This window comes from Suricata suricatta, chromosome 3, assembly GCF_006229205.1.
Source record: "Suricata suricatta isolate VVHF042 chromosome 3, meerkat_22Aug2017_6uvM2_HiC, whole genome shotgun sequence".
Lineage (NCBI taxonomy): Eukaryota > Metazoa > Chordata > Mammalia > Carnivora > Herpestidae > Suricata > Suricata suricatta.
In genome coordinates this window covers 73,754,029-73,775,257 of record NC_043702.1, presented here as the reverse complement: position 1 = coordinate 73,775,257, position 21,229 = coordinate 73,754,029, and the positions used below count along the sequence as shown (strand labels likewise).

The 21,229-nt window shown below is 36.7% G+C and overlaps 1 protein-coding gene across 4 annotated transcripts in view; it reads left to right on the top strand.

The window, feature by feature from the left end:
- The window catches only part of GALNT13 (polypeptide N-acetylgalactosaminyltransferase 13), a 579,203-nt gene that overhangs the window by 496,005 nt on the left and 61,969 nt on the right, over positions 1 to 21,229 (top strand). For all 4 annotated transcript variants that reach the window (XM_029934560.1, XM_029934559.1, XM_029934558.1 and 1 more), the window contains exon 10: positions 19,756 to 19,895. In XM_029934560.1, coding sequence (XP_029790420.1) covers positions 19,756 to 19,895 — 140 coding nt within the window. The remainder of the gene's footprint in view (positions 1 to 19,755; positions 19,896 to 21,229) is intronic.

Sequence of the window (21,229 nt, the reverse complement as noted above, 5' to 3'; positions counted from 1 at the left end):
GAGCATGGACTGGTTTCCATTTCTTTGTGTCTTCTTCAATTTCTTTCATAAGTTTTCTATAGTTTTCATTATATATATCTTTTACATCTTTTGTTAGGTTTATTCCTAGGCATTTTATGAGTTTTTTTTGGTGCAACTGTGAATGGTATCAGTTTCTTGATTTCTCTTTCTGCTGTTTCATTATTGGTGTATAAAAATGCAATCGATTTCTGTATGTTGATTTTGTACCCTGACACTCTGCTGAATTCATGGATGAGGTCTAGTAGGCTCTAGTTGAGTCTGTAGGGTTTTCCATGTAGAGTATCATGTCATCTGGGAAAAGTGAAAGTCTGATTTCTTCTTTGCCAATTCTGATGCCAGTTCCTTTTGTTGTCTGATTGCTGATGCTAGGACTTCCAGCACTATGTTAAACAACAATGGTGAGAGTGGATATCCTTTGTCGTGTTCCTGATCTCGGGGGAGCTCTTTTTTTCCCCATTGAATGAAATTAGCTGTGGGCTTTTTGTAAATGGTTTTTATGATGTTTAAGTAAGTTCCTTCTATCCTGACTTTCTCAAGGGTTTTTATTAAGAAGGGATGCTGAATTTTGTCAAATACTTTTTCTGCAGCTATTGACAGGACCATATGGTTTTTATCTTTTCTTTTGTTAATATGATATATCACATTGATGGATTTGCAAATATTGAACCAGCCCTGTAACCTGGGAATGAATCCCACTTGATATTGGTGGATAATTCTTTTTATATGCTGTTGAATTTGGTTTGATAGTATCTTGTTGAGGATTTTTGCATCTGTATTCATCAAGGATATTGGCCTGTAGTTCTCTTTTTTTGTTGGGTCTCTGTGTGGTTTGGGAATCAAAGTGATGCTGGCTTCATAGAATGAGTTTGGAAGTTTTCCTTCTATTTCTATTTTTTTGGAATAGCTTGAGAAGAATAAGTATGAACTCTGCTTTAAATGTCTTATAGATTCCCCAGGGAATCTGGCCCAGGGCTCTTATTTGTTGGGAGATTTTTGATAACTGACTTCATTTCTTCACTGAGATTTTCTATCTCTTCCTGCTTGAATTTTGGTAGTGCATGTGTGTTTAGGAATTTGTCCATTTCTTTCAGGTTATCCAGTTTGTTGGCATATAATTTTTCATAGTTTTCCCTAATGAATGCTCCTATTTCTGAGGAATTGGTTTTACTAGATCAATTTTCATTCATGATTTTGTCTATTTGGGCACTCTCTCTTTTCTTTTTGAGAAGCCTGGCTATAGGATTATAAGTTTTGTTTATTTTTTCAAAAACCAACTTGTGGTTTCATTGATCTGTTCAACTGTTGTTTTTTTTGTTTGTTTTTTTTTTTGGATTCTATATTGTTTATTTCTGCCCTGATCTTTATTATTTCTCTTCATCTGCTGGGTTTGGGGTGTTCTTGCTGCTCTTCTTCTAGTTCCTTTCGGTGCACTGTTAAATTTTGTATTTGCACTCTTTCTGGTTTCTTGAAATAGGCCTGTAGTGCAATGTAATGTACTTTCCTCTTAAGACTGCCTTTCCTGTATCCCAAAGAGTTTGGATTATTGTATTTTCATTTTTTTCCATAGATTTTTAAATTTATTCTCTAATTGCCTGATTGGCCCTTTCGTTCTTTAATAGGGTGGTCTTTAACCTCCATATTTTTGGAGTTTTCCAGACTTTTTCCTGTGATTGATTTCTTCATAGCAATGTGATCTGAACGTGTACATGGCATGATCTCAATTATTCTATATTTATTGAGGGCTGCTTTATGACCCAGTATGTGGTCTATCTTGGAGAATGTACCATGTGCACTCAAGAAGAAAGTGAATTTCATAGCCTCAGGATGTAGAGTTCTAAATATATCTGTCAAATCCATCTGTTCCAATGTGTCATTTAGGTCCATTGTTTCTTTAGTGATTTTCTGTCTAGTTGATATATCAGTTGCTGTGAGTATTAAAATCCCCTGCAATTAGGACATTCTTATCAATAAGATTGTTTCTGTTTGTGATTATTTTATGAATTTGGGTGCTCCCAAATTCAGTGTGTAGATGTTTATAATTGTTAGCTCTTCCTGATGGATAGACCCTGCAATTATTTATATAATGCCCTTCTTCATCTCTTGTTACTGCCTTTATTTTTTGTATATTTTATTTTCAAGTTGGCTTCCATATAACATCCTGTGCTCTTCCCCACAAGTGCCCTCCTCCATATCTATCACCCACCTTCACTCTTCCCCCTCCCCCTTCAGCCCTCAGTTTGTTTTCAGTATTCAAGAGTCTCTCTCATGATTTGCCTCCCTCTTTTCCCCCCTTCCCCTCCACATGGTTCTCTGTTATGTTTTCACTCATATGTCTAACAGGAGAAACTTAAGTTTGTCCAATATAAGTATGGCTACCTACTCTGCCTTCTTTTGACTTCCAACTGCATGATATTTCTCCATCCCCTTACATTCAATCTGAAGGTGTCTTCTGGTCTAAAATGAGTCCCTTGCAGACAGCAAATAGATGGATTTTTTTTAATCCATTCTGCTACCCTATGTCTTTTGATTGGAGCATTTAATCTATTTATATTCAGTGTTGGTATTGAAAAATATGGGTTTAGAATCATTGTGTTCTCTTAGGGTTCATGCTTGTAGTGGTATCTCTGGTACCTTGTGTTCCTTGCAACACTTCCCTATAGAGTCCCTCTCAGGATTTATTGTAGGGCCGGTTCAGTGACGAATTCTTTCATTTTTTGTTTGGGAAAAACTTTACCTTTCCTTTCATGGACAGGCTTACTGGATAGAAGATTCTTAGCTGCATATTTTTTCTGTTTATCACATTGAAGATTTACTGTCATTCCTTTTTGGCCTGCTAAGTTTCCGTCTATAGGTTTGTAACTACTCTGATAGGCTTCCCTTTTTATATTAGGGCCCCTTTATCCCTAACTGCTTTCAGAATTCTCTCTTTATGCTTATATTTTGCCAGTTTCACCATGATATGCCGTGCCAAAGGTCAATTCCAGTTAGGTCTGAGGGGAGTTCTCTGTGCCTCTTGGATTTCAATGGCTGTCTCCTTCCCCAGACTGGGGAAGTTCTTAGCTATAATTTGTTCAAATACCCTTTCAACACCTTTCTCTCTTTCTTCTTCAGAAATTCCTATGATACAGATATTGTTCTGTTGGATTGTATCACTCAGGTCTCAAATTCCCTTTTGTGCTCCTGGATCAATGTATCTTTTTCTCTGCTTCCTCTTTTTCTATAATGGGTCTTCTAATTCACCTATTCTGCCTCCTCAATTAGTGCAGTCACTACCTCCAATTTATTATGTACCTCATGTATAGCATTTTTTAATGTGTCACAACTATTTTTAAGGTTCATTGTCTTTGTAGCAATAGCTTCTCTGATGTCTTCCATGCTGTTTTCAAGCCCAGTGGTTAATTTTATGACAATTTATCTAAATTATTTTTCAGTTATGTTGCTTATATCTGTTTTGAGCAATTCTGTAGCTGTGACTTCTTCCTGGAATTTTTAGAGGAGAGAGCTTCTATTTCATCATTTTGGCTAGCTTTATGTCTCTTGTCAGTTTTAAAAGCTTGCTATGCACTCTGCACCTGTGAGTATTGCTCTCCAGGGCCTGTCCATTCAGGAAGTATTCTTTTAACGGTGTCCCTTGGTCTCTCTTGTTGTGCCTTTTTGGTTGTTTTATTTCCCTACTCATAGTGATATTTGGGATTCTCCACCATGTGTACTTTGGCTTGTTTCTTGTATCCCTGGAAAGGAAAACAGACAGACACACAGGAACAAAAGCATGCAAACGCACAGACAAATCAAACAATAAAACCAAAAGGGAGAAAAAGAAAAAAAGAAAAAAAATGGAGGGATAAAAACAACAAAAGACAAAGGACAGTCTAAAAGCATAAAACCAGAAATCCCAGCTAAAAATAAAGAGCAAGGTGGAGGCAGAGCTAATGGAAGAGCATATACAAAGAGAGAAGGTGTTGGGAGGAAGCGAAATTGAACATTGAGGAGGCAGAGAGACTAAAAGGCTTAATTCAGAGAGAGAAAGAGAATAGGGTCGGAAGAAAAGAGGAAAAAAAATAAAGATAATGTTACCCAAAAAAACTATATAATCTGACCATTCCAGAGAGAGAGAGAGAAAGGAAGGTAGCAACGGAGATGTGGAATATGCATCAAGAGAATGGAATAAATATGAGTGTTTAAGCAAACTAGTGACCAGAGTGCCCAGTCCACTGGAGAGGAGAAATAAGAATGAGCAAGGAAAACTATCTGAATAGCAAGAATTGATCTAGAGTTAATCATGGAAATGCATCAATGTTGGTCTTGGTCTTGCCCTGGGCTCCAGGTTAAAAAAAAAAAAAAAAAAAAAAGACAGCTCTCCAGAGCAGATGGGGGTGGTTTGGTGTAGGCAGTTCTTGTTTCCATTGCGGGTCCCACTGGCTGCTCCCTGAGGCCCCACCTTGGTGGCTATGGGGAGAAAACTGGCAGCGCCCCAGCCCCTTCTCAAACCAAGCATTGCAACTCACTCTTTTGGGTCTCCCTGGGCTGAGGGCGTAGCCAAGGTGGGCCGAGTTGTATTTCCCAAGCCTCACCTCCTTTCCAGATCTTAGTCCATGCACTTTTTTTTGAGGTTTCTTGTTTTTTTTTAATAGTTTATTGTCAAATTGGTTTCCATACAACACCCAGTGCTCTTCCCCACAAGTGCCCTCCTCCATCACCACCACCACTTTCCCCCTCTCCCCCTTTCCCTTCAACCCTCAGTTCATTTTCAGCATTCAATAGTCTCTCAAGTTTTGCATCCTTCTCTCTCCCCAACTCTTTCCCTCTTCCCCTCTCCCTGGTCCTCCATTAGGTTTCTCCTGTTTTCCTATTAGACCTATGAATGCAAACATACGGTATCTGTCCTTCTCTGCCTGACTTATTTCACTTATCATGACACCCTCAAGGTCCATCCACTTTCCTACAAATGGCCATATTTCATTCTTTCTCATTGCCATGTAGTACTCCATTGTGTATATATACACCACATCTTCTTGATCCACTCATCAGGTGATGGAACCAAAGCAAATACATCTCATCTGTGGTAGCATAAAAGTGCATGGACTGGAACTTAGTCCATGCACTTTAATGATACCACCCTAAATGTACTTCCACAGGCCTGGCCACTTCCTAGCTGGGGATGGAGTAGGGGAACACTTTCTCCTGGCGCCCCCTGGGATTGGGGCACCTAGCCCAAGGAACAAACCACAGCTAGAAAAAGGATCTCTCTCTGAATGCCCTGCAGTTATAGATGGGATGATAGGATCCCTCTACATACTGGGCCGAGGTTTTCTCTTCTCCAGAGACAGTTTATAGCAGGTGCTCTTCCTCTTCCCCTCATCTCTCTGTGGAGGGGGCTCCCTCCCCTCCATGCCTCCTGGTCCTGGTCCGTTTTTATCTGAGTTAGCAATCATGAACCTATGAGGCTGTCTTCTTAGTGGATTCTGTCTCTTTTCCTCCCAGACTCTTGCAGTTCAGTGTCTTATGGCTTCAGTCCTTCTTTGTTTGAGATGCAGGTGGCCAAAAAGTACAAAGCTCCCTACTTCGCTGCCATCTTACCTCCCTCTGCTCTTGCAGCCACTTGTTTTGGAATTTTTCTTGTATCGCCTATGTGTGATAATCTCTGCAGTGCACAAATGTGGACAGGGGAAGTGGTGGTGCAGAAATGTGTGGAACTTCAGCTTCATTTTATTAGTAATTTGGATTTACAAAAATGCTTAAGTTGAGACCTTGAGTGGTATCTATAGTAGTGCCATTCTGAGGAGTCTTAAAAGCGAAGCATACTTCTCACTGAAAGGGCATCTGGGCCAAAGTTAAGTTGTTGATTTCCCACTTTATCTACTATACAACAGAAGTGCACAAGCCCAGAATAACCAGCCTACTCTTCAATTATGGGATGATGTGCCACTCCAAGCCCATATCCACAATAAAACAACAAACATAATAGGCGACATTTAGTGGTGAACACTTACTATGTTTCTTGCACTATTTAATTGTTTTACATGTTAACTCAGTGAATAAGCATATTAACAGTCTGAATAAGGTTTTTTTTTTTATCATGCCCATTTAATAGAGGAAAGAACTGAGGCCTTGTGAGGTTACTTCTATTGCCCCAAATTACACATCTGATAGGTAAAGAATTCAAACCCAGCCAGTGTGCATCAGTCTGTAAGTGCACTGGTGTTCTTAATCTCCTTTAATCATATCTGCATATGAGTCTTTTCCTTTGCTGCATAAATAGAAATATTTAATGTTATGGAAATCATTCTACTGAGAGAAGTTGTATAGCCTAGGTTTATATTCTGTTAAACTAAATAATCAAGAATTGACTATGTGTACTTCATAGTGCCTTTGACTTAACACATTCCATAATATCAGATATTGCTTGCATTAATAAGATGGGATAACCAATTCACACTAGTTTTCCTGGGTCATGTATTTCTTTCCCTTAATATCTCATAATTCAAAAATGTAATTAGATTTTCTTGTTGGCTCTGTAGACAAGAATGCTGACTAAATACAAACTAGGAAAATGCACTTTAATAAATACTACTAATTATTAACGAGACCAGACCAAGTAGTACTTTGGAAGCAAACTTTGCGTAAACTCACCTCCCTCCCGCTCTCGTGTGTGTGTGTGTGTGTGTGTGTGTTTGAGCATCTTTTCATGTGTCTGTTTATATATATGTAAGTCAAAGCACTTTTAATACATATAGAGTAGTCATTCTAAGTCATGAAAGCAATTTATATAGAGCCGTATTTCTTATACATACATACATGTGAGGTAGAGAATGGGATGGAACGAACAGGGTAAAAGAGAGCATGTGCCAGAGAATAGTGCAATTATTATCTAAAGAAGGCCCATTGGTGCCAGATACTGTTTTAGGAACTGAACATAAATACATTAACAAATATGTATGTGTATTTCATACCATTTTATTGGTTTAGTTAAAATCTTAAGATGGAAACTTGCTAATGAAGAAAATTGAAAAGCATATCGAGTTTTCTCCCCAGTTTTTTTTTCTAATATCAGTTTGTCTTGTGAATGACTAATGTATTTGCTTAGACACAGAAAACATAATAAAGCTGTGTTTCTTAAAATGTTTTCAATGGAGCATTGTCTCAAAAGTTTTTGAAAATAAATATATATATTTCCAAATAAATTTAGGAAATATTACCCACTTAGGATATTTTTAATACTCTTCATCATAGGAAAAGTTATGAGAGGTCACGTGGTAGAGATACCTATGTCTAACTCATTGTTTTTATTAAAATATGAGCAGGTAATAAATGTGTAAGTACTGCATTTAATCTGTCATTAAGGATTATCATTTTATTTTATATCACTAATAAAAAGTTTCCAATTAAATTCTAATGTAAAACCTCCTTACCACTTAGAATTATTGTGTCCCTATTAAAGTCTTTCAGACTCAAACCAATTCAGACAGCTTTTTGATGATATCTCATTCTTGTACATAGAATTTTTTTAAATAAGCAAAATAAATTTATTGAGTAATTTCTTCATATTTGGAAGTGAACTCTTTTGAATCACTTTTCAGTGCACATTTGCTGGTATGCACGTGTTTTCCTTTGACTCTATTTTCAATGCCATTATGATGATCGGTGATGTAGGATGTCTACAAATATTATCATCCCTGGGATTTTCTTTCAAGTCCTCCAGCCATTCAGCAAATTTTCATTTTGGTACTTTCTTGATTTTTTTTTTAAAAGATTTTGTTTTTTTTTTTTTTTTAAGTAATCTCTACCACCTAGTGTGGGCTCAAATTCACAACCCCGAGATCAAGTTGCATGTTCTACTGAGCCAGCTGCCCTGGTACTTTCTTAATTTTACTACAAGTATCAAAGGAAAGTTTTTCAGGCAGTAATCAGGATGTATTTAAATGCTTGTTGATTCAAATACTCATTAATTACTGAAATTGCAATTTGCTAGTTATACCGCAAAGAGAAAAACAAATCTGCACATGCTCAAGCAATGACAACTACACTGCAGTTGTCTTTTCTTAAATGTAAGATGCAATAAGCAAATGTAAGAGGACACTGATTATAAAATATATCACTATTTCAGGGATGGTATGATAATATAGTATGTGTCAAGAACTGAAGAAACAGTTATATCTAGCATTCTGCAGAACTAGTGACAAATAGGATACAATTTGTGAAGCACTTTATGGAAACTGGTCAGTCAATTGCACACTGAAACTTTCCAGCTTGTATGTAATGGCCAGATCAGTAAAATAAATTCCACTTATGTCTTTACTGAATCATTTGTCGGTGTAAATTCAAGTTTGTCCAGGATCCTGGATCATATTGATCTGTTGAGACGGGGAGAATTTGCCAAGTGGATTCTATTCTGTACTTCAGGGAATGGTAATTACCATGTTTTTGTACCACTACCCAGAGAATGATATCTCTGTGCAGATTTTTTTCAAAGTTTAAGTTCTTTGGTCCCATTCCCAAAGGGTGGTTAAGAGCACACAGTTCAATATTAGATGGGTGTGAGTGACTTCTAATCCTTCTCCTTCTATTTTCTACCCTTAAACCAAAGGCAACAATAATAGAGACGTTCTATAGATTTGATGAAGGGAAAGTTTTGAGGACGAAGTCCTTTAAATAATGCTGTTTCTATTGTTCTAATACTTTTGGGATCCAACCACTATGCCATCAGTGGTTGGATGGATGGATGCCTGTCCTAAACCAAAAATGGTTTCAGATGTCTTCCTAAATTCTAAATTCATATGATAAACTGGAGAGAATATAGAAAGAGACTTTACCAGCTATAAAGTTAGCAGTGTTTGTAGGATAAAAATAAATCAGTTGCTAGGGAAAAATACAACTCTTCCTGTTTCTAGGTCCATAAAAGAAATTGCTACTGATATTTCTTATTAAAAACAAAATAAAAACAGCAGTATGTGATGAGATACTCAAGGACCTCGGCATATTCATACTGCTGGTACAAAACAAGTTTGAGGGCCTTTTTTTAAAATTTACCCTTAAATGAAAACCAATATCATAATGCAAATTCTCATTCAGATTGCAGTGGGGTCAAAATAACGTCATTAAAAGCACAGCTGTACTCACTGACAGCCTGAACTTACCTGGGATTCTCTCTCTCCTCTCTCTTTACCCCTCCTCTGCTCCCGCACACATAACTCCCTTACCGTCTTTCTCTCACAAAATAAATAAACTTTTAAAAAATGAAAACACAGCTATACATTATACTATGTTGATCCTAGATAAAATTTAGATTACAAAAGTGGGTAGCCTACAGATGGTTCAAATAATAAGATACACTACAGAGCTAGTTAGTATCCCTAATTAAAGTAAACTGAAGGAAAGGCAAGTGAATCATTAAAAAAAATATGTATATTATATGCACGAAGAAACAAAAACAACAAAAGCCAAAGGAACATTGTCGGAGATAGACTAAAATGAATTTCAGATGATTAAATGAAAAAAACATATGAAGTGAAAAATTTTAAGAATGTTAGAAGATATATCTAGGCATTTTTTTTTTTACAGCTTAGGATAGTAAGGGCCTTTCTAAGCATAATATAAAGAGCATAAAACGCAAAGGGAAATATTATTTACTTGTACTGCAAAATGAGGACTTGAAAATTTAAATATTTGCAAGAGATGTCTGCAATATAGGTAAAATCTTGGTTTGTGAGCACAATTCGTTCTGGGAACACTAATCCAAAGCATTAGTATATCAAAGTAAGTTTCTCCATAAGTTTCATTCCAGAACCCAGAGAAAATTACATAAAAATTATTATGGTACTATCATATAATACAAAATAATACAGAAAATACAGAATATAAAGAAAAATTAACCTGCACTTACCTTTGAAAACTTCCATGGCTGGTATGAGGGAGATGAGAGAGGAGGGTTACTATGCAGGATGGCTTTCACTATCACTAATGGAATCACTGCTGTCTATTGGCCCAGTGGAATCTTGATTTTCATGCAACTTTAACAGGAACCCACCCAATGACACTTGCTTTTGCTGCTTTTTAAGGATTTCGCAGATATGTGACACTGCATTGTTGAAGATTCACCACTCACACTACTACAGCCTTATTTAGGTGGTGCTTTTCTACAAAACTTTGCAATGTTTCCCACATTTTACACATCTCCTAATCTCATTTGAAGGGAGGGATTCTTCTTTTTCTCCTCCTGTCCAGACAAGATACAAATGTAGACATCTTATAAAATCTTGCAATTTCAGCCACTCGTGTGCCTAATTTGTATTTGTAGATTTCCTTCTTAGCTCCACTGTAATCAGCTCCTTTTTCTCACCACCTTTCTTTTCAACCTTCTTCTACATTGAGGCCATTATATATGCTAGCACGGATGTTGACTATAGTACAGTATTCATAAACTCTTGTCATATACCATATTTAATGTAACTGGCAATAAGGCAGCTGAGGAAGGGCTCTATATCTGCAGGCAGCCTGATCTAGAATGAAGCAAAGCATTACTAACCTTACTCTAGTATGGAAAAGCAAAGGACTGTCCTTAGGTGCTTTGAAGTAACAAAAAACACTAGTGCCAGTTGCGGGCAACTTCCAATGTTCTGAAAAATCACCGATTTCTGCCAAACATCATGGCCTAAGACCAAAGCGTCAGAGCATGGGAGACAATCACCCACAATCCCACAGGGGGGAGAGAAGGAGAGTAGGAGAGGGAAAGAACCATTGGCTCAGTTGTGACAATGTGACATTTGGTGTTTCTGAAGCAATGCAAGACATCACTTGTTTATCAAGTTAAAATTTATTAGAAATGGTTGCTCATCTTGCAGAATACTCACAGAACAAGTTACTCACAATCTAAGGTTTTACCATACTTTTTTTTTCGTTTTTTTCTTTCTTTTTTTCCGTGTTTTTGAGAGAGAGAGAGAGAGAGAGAGAGAGAGAGAGAGAGAGAGAGCGAGCGAGCGCGCGAGCATGAGTGGTGACAGGACAGAAAGAGAGGAAGAGAGAATTCCAAACAGGCTCCATACTGTCTGCATGGAGCTAGATACAGAGCTCAAATTTACAAAAGGTGAGATCATGACCTGAGCTGAAGTCGGACATTTAACTGACTGAGCCACCCAGGTACCCCCTCCCCCCAAATATATTTATATCAAGGCGCTTAAAAATCAAAAAGTGAACACTTCAATGGAGATCTGAGAAAAGGGAATGAATAGGCAATTCATAAAACAGAAAATTAGTAAGGCTAGCAGGAAAAGAATTCCCACTAGTAATCAGTTTTATTTATTTTTGAGAGAGAGAGAGAGAGAGGGAAACAAATAATTGGAAGCAGGCTCTAGGCTCCAAGCTGTTAGCACAGAGCCTGACATGGTGATCGAATGCAGGAGCAGTGAGATCATGACCTGAGCAGAAGTCGGACGCTTAACAAACTGAGCCACCCAGTCACCCCTATTTTTAATTTTTTGAGGAACCTCCATACTGAGGGGGCATCCTTGTCTTGTTCCCCATCGTAGGAGAAAATGTTTTCCACTATTATGATATTGGCGGTGGGGTTTTTTTTCATATGGCAATGGCTCTCTCTGCCTGTTGTGGGCAGGTTTGATCCCTGTGTTGTTAGTGGGCCAGTCTAGGGCTGCTTTGGGTTTAAGTTAGGCATTTTCCAGAGATGCAGCAGCACTGAACTGCAGGGTGCTCTTGCTGTGTTGTTTCCTGGGAAGCACCTGCTGGTGAGTGGGGCCTTCAGTCAGACGAGAGGTCTGCCCCCAGCCCACTGCAGAGACTGCAGTTAGACTGGAGCATGCGGTTCTCGTCCCATCTCCCCAGGGCAGGAGTTACTGTGGAGTGATGCTGACCCCTCAGGGCTGCTTATACACTGCCAGGCTTATGGTACCATCTTGGATGGGCTTCAGCCAAGGGCATATTGGAGAAAATGGTCTACAGGAGAATGCAGGGACAGGGCTTGAGGTGCTAGGAAGATTTTCAGCGATCTGCTGTGGGAGGGGGCGGAGCTGAGGCGTGGCTGGAGGGGGCATATCTGCAGGAGAATGCCAGAGGAGGCTGAAGTCAGATGCTTAACTAGCTGAGCCACCCAGGCTCCCCTGTAAAAAGTTTTTAAAAAGCCAATATATAAATTGTATGCAAACCTTTCCTTACTACTGGGGAATAAAAAACAAATCCATGCAAGTAGATGTGGCATTTTTAAAAAAAATTTTAAATGTTTATTCATTTTTTGAGAGAGAGACACACAGAATATGAGTGGGGAGAGGGACAAAGAGAAAGAAAGACACAGAATCCAAAGCAGGTTCAAGGCTCTAAGTTGTTAGCACAGAGCCTGACGTGGGGCTCAAACCCATGAACTCCAAGATCATGACCTGAGACAAAGTCGGACTTAACCCACTAAGCCATCCAGGTGCCCCTAAATCAGTGGATTTTTATTGGTTCAGTGTCTCCTTTGCATTTTTCATAGATTATGGAGATGACTACATAACCTGGATGTTCTAGTGCTCTAAACATTGCCTTGAACATCCTTACTTGGATTTTTTTCCCTACCATAGTCTTTATAGTCCATTTGCCTTAACTAAATTGACCTTTATTTTTAAAGGCCATTGCAAAGATTCACTTTTCTTATTTCCTATATTCTCCTTGATCTGGGAGCAAGCAGTTGAAAATGAAGTTTTTATTACCAAATTGAACTGAAGTTTGAGGCAATTACCTAGAAAATGTAGCCTCAAGACCTGTCCAAATTTTTGACTATGGGATTAGACAGACTTAAATAAATTGAGAAGTTGTCTTATATTTGCAGCTTCTATGTGATCTATCTCTCAGTAGAAGCTACAATCTTTGTACAATTCATTGTCTCATTTTTATTCCATTAAAATAAAATTGCAATAATAATAGGAAATGATAAATTCTATAGATAATCACTGTATTTTATTAGCTGGCATGTGCCATCAGCCTGTTAATGTAATTCTATCCAGTAACTGCCTTGTGAGTGGTTATGAGCCTGAGTAATTTGTGTGTATATCAAGAATATATAAAATGGTGACTTAATAGTTTTAAGTTAAAAAATATCTGAAGTAATCTGCTAAACCTCTGACACAATATAGTGTTTACATACTCTAGAATACAATCTCTCTGGGGGCTTAGAGTAGATTTAGGGCACCTGGGTGGCTCAGTTAGGTAAGCTACCAACTCTTGGTTTCGGCTCAGGTCATGATCTCACAGTTCCTGAGTTCAAACCCCATGCCTGGCTCTGTGCTGACAGTGCAGAGGCTGTTAAGGAGTCTCACTTTCCCTCTGTCTCTGCCCCTCCCCTGCTTGTGCATGCTCGCTCTCTCTCTCTCAAAATAAGTAAATATATATTTTAAAAATGATTTTTTATTATTAATGGTTTTGAGGAGAAAGAAATGCAGATCTTTATTCATAAAGCTCCTGATGATAAATTTTCAAATAAGAAAATAAGGCAGGTGATTTTCGATTAACAGGGAATTTTGAAAGCATATTAAAAAATTCTGAGTTGAAACTATGTATAATGGTCTATAACATACAAGTATAGTGTTAATATATCATTGTATATAAAAAATAGTGATTAGCTACATAGTTTTAAGTGTACTTAGGGAAAAAATAGCAGATTCTTAGTTTTTCTTCTTCTCTTTTAGTAGCAAAGGGAATTACTTGTTTTTTTAATTTTTTATCAGTTTTTTGTTTTACATGTAATTTACTTAGTTACAATGACAATATAATAAAAATTATATACTTTTTAATTTAATTAGATTTTATTAACATTTTTTCATATTCTCACATAGACCCAATTGTTTCAATATATGTATTTTGAAAATTGATCTACTTACACATTCCTGATTAAAGGAAATATTTTCCCTTTTCTCCACATTAAGCTATGCTACAATATATATTCTTACATATAAAACTCTAAGCTTTGGCCTACAGTCAGGCTATTCTGTGATCAGGTACCTTGATTATAGGGAACCAGAACTATTGACTTATTAGCCATCTACTAAGGAAAAACTTAACTGAGATTATTAATTGTTAATTATCTATTTAAAAATTTAAAGCACAATTGCTCTACATATCTAAATTTAATACTACCTTGAAATAGGTTTTAAAATGATAAAGGACAGGTTATTAAAGTATAACAAACCTGTGATGTTCATCATTTACCTGTTAATCATACTTACAAATCATTGGTTGATTAAAATAATCTTCTTAACTTATTATGAAGCCTTACTTAGTTGTCAGAGCTTTCCCAGTGTTTGTGCAAGTCCCACTGAAAGACCTACTTTAAAAACTTGAAGCTTTTATAAGCTGCCTTTGAAAAAAATAACAGCACATTAAGATGAATTCTATTACAACAATCTTCCTCCACACTAGTGTATTTTTGTCATAACATGTATCACCTTCTAATGTATTACTGTTTATGTCTCTCTCCTCTAGAATGTAAACTCCATAGAGGAAGATATTTTTAATTTGGTTTGTTCATTGATGTATCTCAAGTGTCTAGAAAATGTACCTTGTATATAGTTGGGACACAATAAATATCTGCCGACTTAATCTTGGCTTGGCCTCTGTCCTGTATTTTTGTCTTTTTTCTACTTTCTTTTTCCATCTTTGTGTTTATTTCTCTCCCATATTTATGTCACTGTTTTAGGCATTCTCTATACGGTAGCCTCAGAAACTCCAGGCTTAAATCATCTTTATAGCTAGCAATTCCCAACAAAACAGAGCTTCAACTTCCTAATAGTCCTAGAAAATTCTCAGAGCATATATTTTTATTAGGCTGGCTGGTTCATAGGTCCATTCCTGAGCTGACCATCATCATGGGTTATGTGTAAGATTTGGAAAAATGGAAAGCCTTGATTCTCCTGGGTGTTACTCAGATTTGGCCTGAACAGCAGCATCACCTGGGAGCTTGTTACATATGCAGATTCTCAGGCCTCGCTCCAGACCAACTGAATCAGAATCTGCGTTTAAACAAGAAACCCTGGTGATAGCCACTTAGTTCATGTACCCAGTTGGAGCTGGAAAGATGAGAAGGGCAGTGTGGTTATCAAATCACACAAACTGCAAATGGGAGAAGGATAATTGCTCAAAGAGAATTTGAATGCTCTTATCAGAAGCCAGAATGGATGTCAGGCATGCAAAACAAGAGATATCTATCTATTATAATATACAGTATGTACACAACAATTATATACCAATAATGTATACTGTACTACATACTGTGCATTTTTCAGATACTATACATGATTCACAACATTGTATAAGACATTATCAGATAGCATAACTGAGCTTCAAGTGATTAAGAAATTTATCCAAAATCGTTATTGGGGCGTCAATAAGAGAATCTATAATATAAGGTCGAGTAGTCATTAAGTACCCTGGAGAATGATTAAGCAGAATAGAGGAACAGAGCAATGATGCAGGCTGATGGGAGGGAGGGAGGGATCCATTTAGGGAGGAATGTCAAACCGAATCTGAGGAAGTGAAATCTTAGCAGACACTTCAGGGTAGTAAAGGACAACTGTGAAGTTCCTGGTGTTCCATACCAGACAGGAAAAAAGACAACTAGAGCTGTGGATTGGGAACGAACTTGGCATGTTTGAAGAAAAGAATAAAAAAAGCCAGTGTGGCTACAGAGAAGTGAATACAGATGATTAGGTCATAGGGATAATCAAGATTCATTTCATAAAGGATCGTAGGCAATGGCTGGGATATTGTCAGTTATTCTTAGCACAACGAAAAAGAATCATTGGAAGCTTTGGAGCAGGGTAGTGACATGACTTTCTACTTTAAATATATTGTCCAGAGAATGGGTAATAGTGAATAAAAAATAGCTGGAGAAATGTTAAGATGTCAGGGGACTATTCAGGAGCCTGTTTCAATGCTACTTCAGGCCACAGATGAGAGATTGTGCAGCCCGGATGGTAAAAGGGATTTTTGAGGGGCTGAGGACACATTGTGAGTGTAGAACAAATAGGAATTGCTAATGAACTGAATATGTGTGAATGAGTTAGAGATAGTTACTCTTATGTTTTTGCTCTGAGAAAATGGCTGGCATTTGTGGTAACTGTTGAAATGGAGAACACTGGAGATTAATGAAGTTGGAAAATCAATGGAAAATCAAGAGGACTATTTTGGACATGTCAAATTTGGGATGCTTATTTAGATCCCAGTGAAACTGTTGGGTAAATAATCGGAATAAGTACTTTGGAGAAGATTGGGTTGCAGATAAGAGTTTGGGAAACAAGTGGAGAATGATTAAGCAGAATAGAGGGATGGAGCAATGACCCTGGATGATGGGAGAGGAGGGATCACTTCAAGCCATGGAACTGAAAAATTCAGGCTCTACTTAACAGTCTCTCATTGACACAGGCTAATAAAGACCTCACCATCTTGCAGCCGTACCCACTGTGGTTCAAGGCCTCCTTTGCCCCTATAGTAGAGGAAAAAAGAGCTGGGGGGAAGGTGGCATACCTGGTCTTCTGTCTTTAGGACAAGAAGTGACATTTGTCCCTTTCACCTATAGTTTATTCCACAGGACTAGTCAATCCCCTTGCCTAATAACTGCAAGGGATGGACATGTGGGAAAATATATTAATTTTGGGTGACCACTGCTGTCTTTCACATAATATCTCACTTTTTTAGGGCTCAATGAATAGTTGTTTTTATTTATTTTTAGTTTTATTTTATTTCCAGTATAGTTAACATACCGTGTTATATTGGTTTCAGGTGTATATATAGTGATTCAACAATCCAGAATCACCCAGTGCTCATCACAACAAATGCAGTCCTTAATCCCTATTTCACCCATTCCCCATTAATCTCCCTTCTGGTAACCGTAAGAGTTTGTTCTCTATAGTTAAGAGTCTGTTTCTTTGCTCATTTGGTTTGATTCCACATATGAGTGAAATCATATGGTATTTGTTTTTCTCTGACTGAATTATTTTGCCTAGCATTACACTCTCTAGCTCCATCCATGTCATTATAAATGGCAGGATATCATATATATAATATCTATATCCCACATCTTTATTCATCAATGGAAACTTGTCTGCTTTCATCATTTGGCTACTGTAAATAATGCTGCTATAAACAAAGAGGTGCATGTATCCCTTTGAGTTAGTATTTTCATATTCTTTCGGTGAATACCCAGTAGTGTGATTAGCAGATTGGAAGGCGGTTCTATTTTTAACGTTTTAAGGAAGCTCCACACTGTTTGCCACAGTGGCTCCACCAGTTATCATTCCCACCAACAGTGCAGGAGGGTCCTTTTTCTCTCCATCCTCGCCAACAGTTTTGTTTCTTGTGTTTTTGACATTTTGATTTGGATTTCTCTGATGATAAATGGCAATGAGCACTTTTCATGTGTCGGCCATCTGCAAGTTTTTTGAGAAATGTCTGTTCATGTATTCTGCCTGTTCTTTAATTGGATTATTTGTTTTCTGGCTATTGAGTTGCATAAGTTCTTTATGTATTTTGGATACTAACTCTCATAATATCTCATTTCTACATGTGTAAAATCAGGGAAAAAGCTATCCCCACCAAAGTATTAATATAAGCCCATAGTATTTTTATGCATTTCTAACAGCAATTTAAAGTAATCTAGGACTAAGACAAAACCTATGTTGTAGTGGCAAAGCCAAGGAGTGGCTTACGGGTTGTAAGGGGAGGTTTTAGCTTCTCCTAAGAGTATCTGTCAGTTTCCAACAACCAAACCTTTGCCAAATCTGATGTGGGCAATTAACATTTTCTCTTATCTAATGTAAAACACATGTAAATGAATCTTCAAATTCCTTTTGAATCAGAAAACTACTCATAAAAGCCTTCTAGGAAAGGGGTGCCTGGGTAACTCAGTCTGTTAAGTGTCCAACTTTCTCTCAAGTCATGATTTCACGGTTCGTGGGTTCAAGCCTGCTGTGGGCTCTATGCTGACAGCCCAAAGCCTGGAGTCTGCTCTTGATTCTGTGTCTCCATCTCTTTTCCACGCGCTGTCACCTGCTCATGTTCTCTGCCTCTCTTTCTCTCAAAAACAAACATTAAAAAATTTTTGTTTAAGCCTCCAAGGAAAAAATTCTGCAGCCAGGACTATTACATTTTAATATGATAAAAAAAGGAAGGATACTTATAAATAAGCTATCTTAATTAAATTTATCCACCTCACAAATGAAACAGAAAAGTAAAACTGTTCAATTAAGTCCTCTGAAGCTATAGTGCCCTTTTTTTCTTTTTCTGGGTCCAATGGCATCTCTTTCTATGATTTTCAAGACTGTTTATTAGATCATTGCAGTTGATGTAGCACTTAACACAAAGAGAATTCTCATAACGATCTATTTTGTAAATGTTTTCCAGCCTCTTTTTTTTTTTGAAGGTTATACTCCAGATTGGAAGTTCTGAATAGAATTATTTTGAAAGTAAATATTTGTGTTTAAAAAGCCCATAGACCTTGTTGTTTTCCATCCAAACACCAGCTAGAAAAATCAATATTGTCTTTTAAAAGGAAATGGTGTGGCTGCATAAGTATCATCAGAATGCTTTCTAACAATACTAAGGCATTTAATTATGGAAAAACAAAAATTCTAAAGAATTTTTGAAGAACAGTGGAGGAAGGGGGAAACTAACAGGTGATGAACTTCAAGAGTGTTGCCTCTTGAATCCGGTGACTCAAATAATGATACTAGTTACAGACATTTGGATGATCTAAACAACTATTCATTATTTTATAGAAGGACTGTTAGTATATACTATCCCCATAAGCAGCAAAACCTAAGTACTGGGCCATTTGTGTGTGTGTGTGTGTGTGTGTGTGTGTGTGTGTGTGTGTGTGCGTGCGCATGCGCACAACCAAGTTTGGTAGCTTATTCAAGAAAAACGGGTTAAACAGAAATCTTTTCAAAATCTAAGAAATACAATCTTATCATCATTATTTCAGTCAAATCATTACAATCAATACTGTATAATGAGTAAATAATACCACCATGATTTCTTTTAAGTAAAAATAGCATTGTTTTTAATTCTCAACTAGAAAGCATTTTTTATGATCAATGGAAATATTCATTTTAATGTCATATATTGTGGTGTTACATTAAGTGAAATTAAGCATTTTTAATGTACATATGTGAGTATAAGCCATTTGTTTATGTTAACCTCTTATCTATTTACTAACTTATCCAAGAATTTGAGCTGGCTTACATTAAATAATAAAATAATACATGAAAAAAAATTGGGTCTGTGACAGAGTAAAAGTTCGAGAGAAAACATAAGTGTTCATTGTAAGGATCATATTTATATGACTTTATCATGAAATCCATGGTGGTGAGTAAAAGACACTAGGAAAATATGAGGATTGGAATTTTTAATAAAGAGAAGCAGCTACATTATCACACAGCTCAGTTAAGCCTTGATTATAAGATGTTAAATTAATATCAATTTACACTTATTTAATTATTCAATCTAAGACATGTAAGTACTTGGTAATAAATATTTGCATTTGAAAAGTCATAACCAAGGGAAAATCTGTTTTTGATATCTATTTCATGTACTAATTGGTTGCTAGTAAGAAAATTGTGTTGTTGTAGCAGCTGCAAAGGCAATTGAATTTGATGGAATTATAATTATAGAGGGAAAAAAATGATTGCAAAGTAAACAGTGAAACAGTACTAAAACAAAAATAGAACAAACTGCTTTGTGTGTTTCTCTGAAAAATTCCAGGTGTTGTCAAAGTGGATTATGGAGATGTGTCAGTCAGAAAAACACTAAGAGAAAATCTGAAGTGTAAGCCCTTTTCTTGGTACCTTGAAAATATCTATCCGGATTCCCAGATCCCAAGACGTTACTACTCACTTGGTGAGGTATGAATTATTTATTTTGGTTAAGTTATAAATATATTTTGCAAATGGAGCAATTTCTAAGGAACTCAATATTTTTTATGTTAAGAATAAAATGGTTTAAGGGTTTTTAAATATATCTATTCTAAGTACCTTCTCAAGTCTCAAGGACCATAAAGGTCTTTATCACTGGGATTTGCAAAAGTAAGGGATAGTTTAAGACTACATAGTATTTTCTTGTTTATTTACCAACAGGTCAGAAACTTTTTGGTCATATGGACCTTACACTCTTATAATTTCTTGTGAACCCTAAGAGCTTTGGTTTAAGTAGAATAAAACTATCAATATTTAGTGTATTGAAACCAAACCTGATAACTTTAAAACCTATTTATTAATCCATTAAAAATAATGTTTCCTGGGACACCTGGGTAACTCAGTTGGTTAAGTGTCTGACTCTTGATCTCAGCTCAGGTCTTGATCTCAAGGTCATGAGTTCAAGCTCTATGGTGGGCTCCATGCTGGGCATGGAACCTACTTTAAAAAAATGATGATGATGATATCGATTATAGGTTATTATATATTTAAAAATATCTGAAGCAAAATCATATAGTAAGATTAACATCAACTATGTTTTTGTAAATTGCATTACTCTCTGCCTAACAGAAGTTAACTGGAGTCATCTGTTTTGGTACTCAGTCTACTGTAATATCACACATCATGTGGCCTCTGAGAGACTCCTTTTACATCATTGAAGAGTAATAGCTCAGTGTTATTTAAATCGTGTTGACTGTGTAGGCCCACTGAAAACCACTGATCCTTTTATCATTGTTTTCTAAAATATCTATTATCTTTAGAAATACATAGTTGGCTTCATTATGACTGTATAAACATATATTCAGTTGCTCAAACTCATACCTTAATGAATTGTATGTTCCAAGTTTTAAATTTCCCACCTAATAGGGATTAGATTTGAGAATCAAAACCAATTTAATACTGGTTATAATTAAAGAGTTTTGACAGCAATGATACAATGCACTTAGAAAATAATTATTTTTATGGAACCACAAAAGACCCCATTTAGCCAAAGTTATATTGAAGAAGAAAACCAAAACAGGAGGCATCACAATCCCAGACTTTAGCCTCTACTACAAAGCTGTCCTCATCAAGACAGTACGGTATTGGCACAAAAACAGACACATAGACCAATGGAATAGAATAGAGAATCCAGAGCTGGGCCCACAAATGTACGGTCAATTAATTTTTGACAAAGCAGGAAAGAGTATCCAATGGAAAAAAGACTGCCTCTTTAGCAGGTGGTGCTGGGAAAACTGGACAGCAACATGTAGAAGAATGAAACT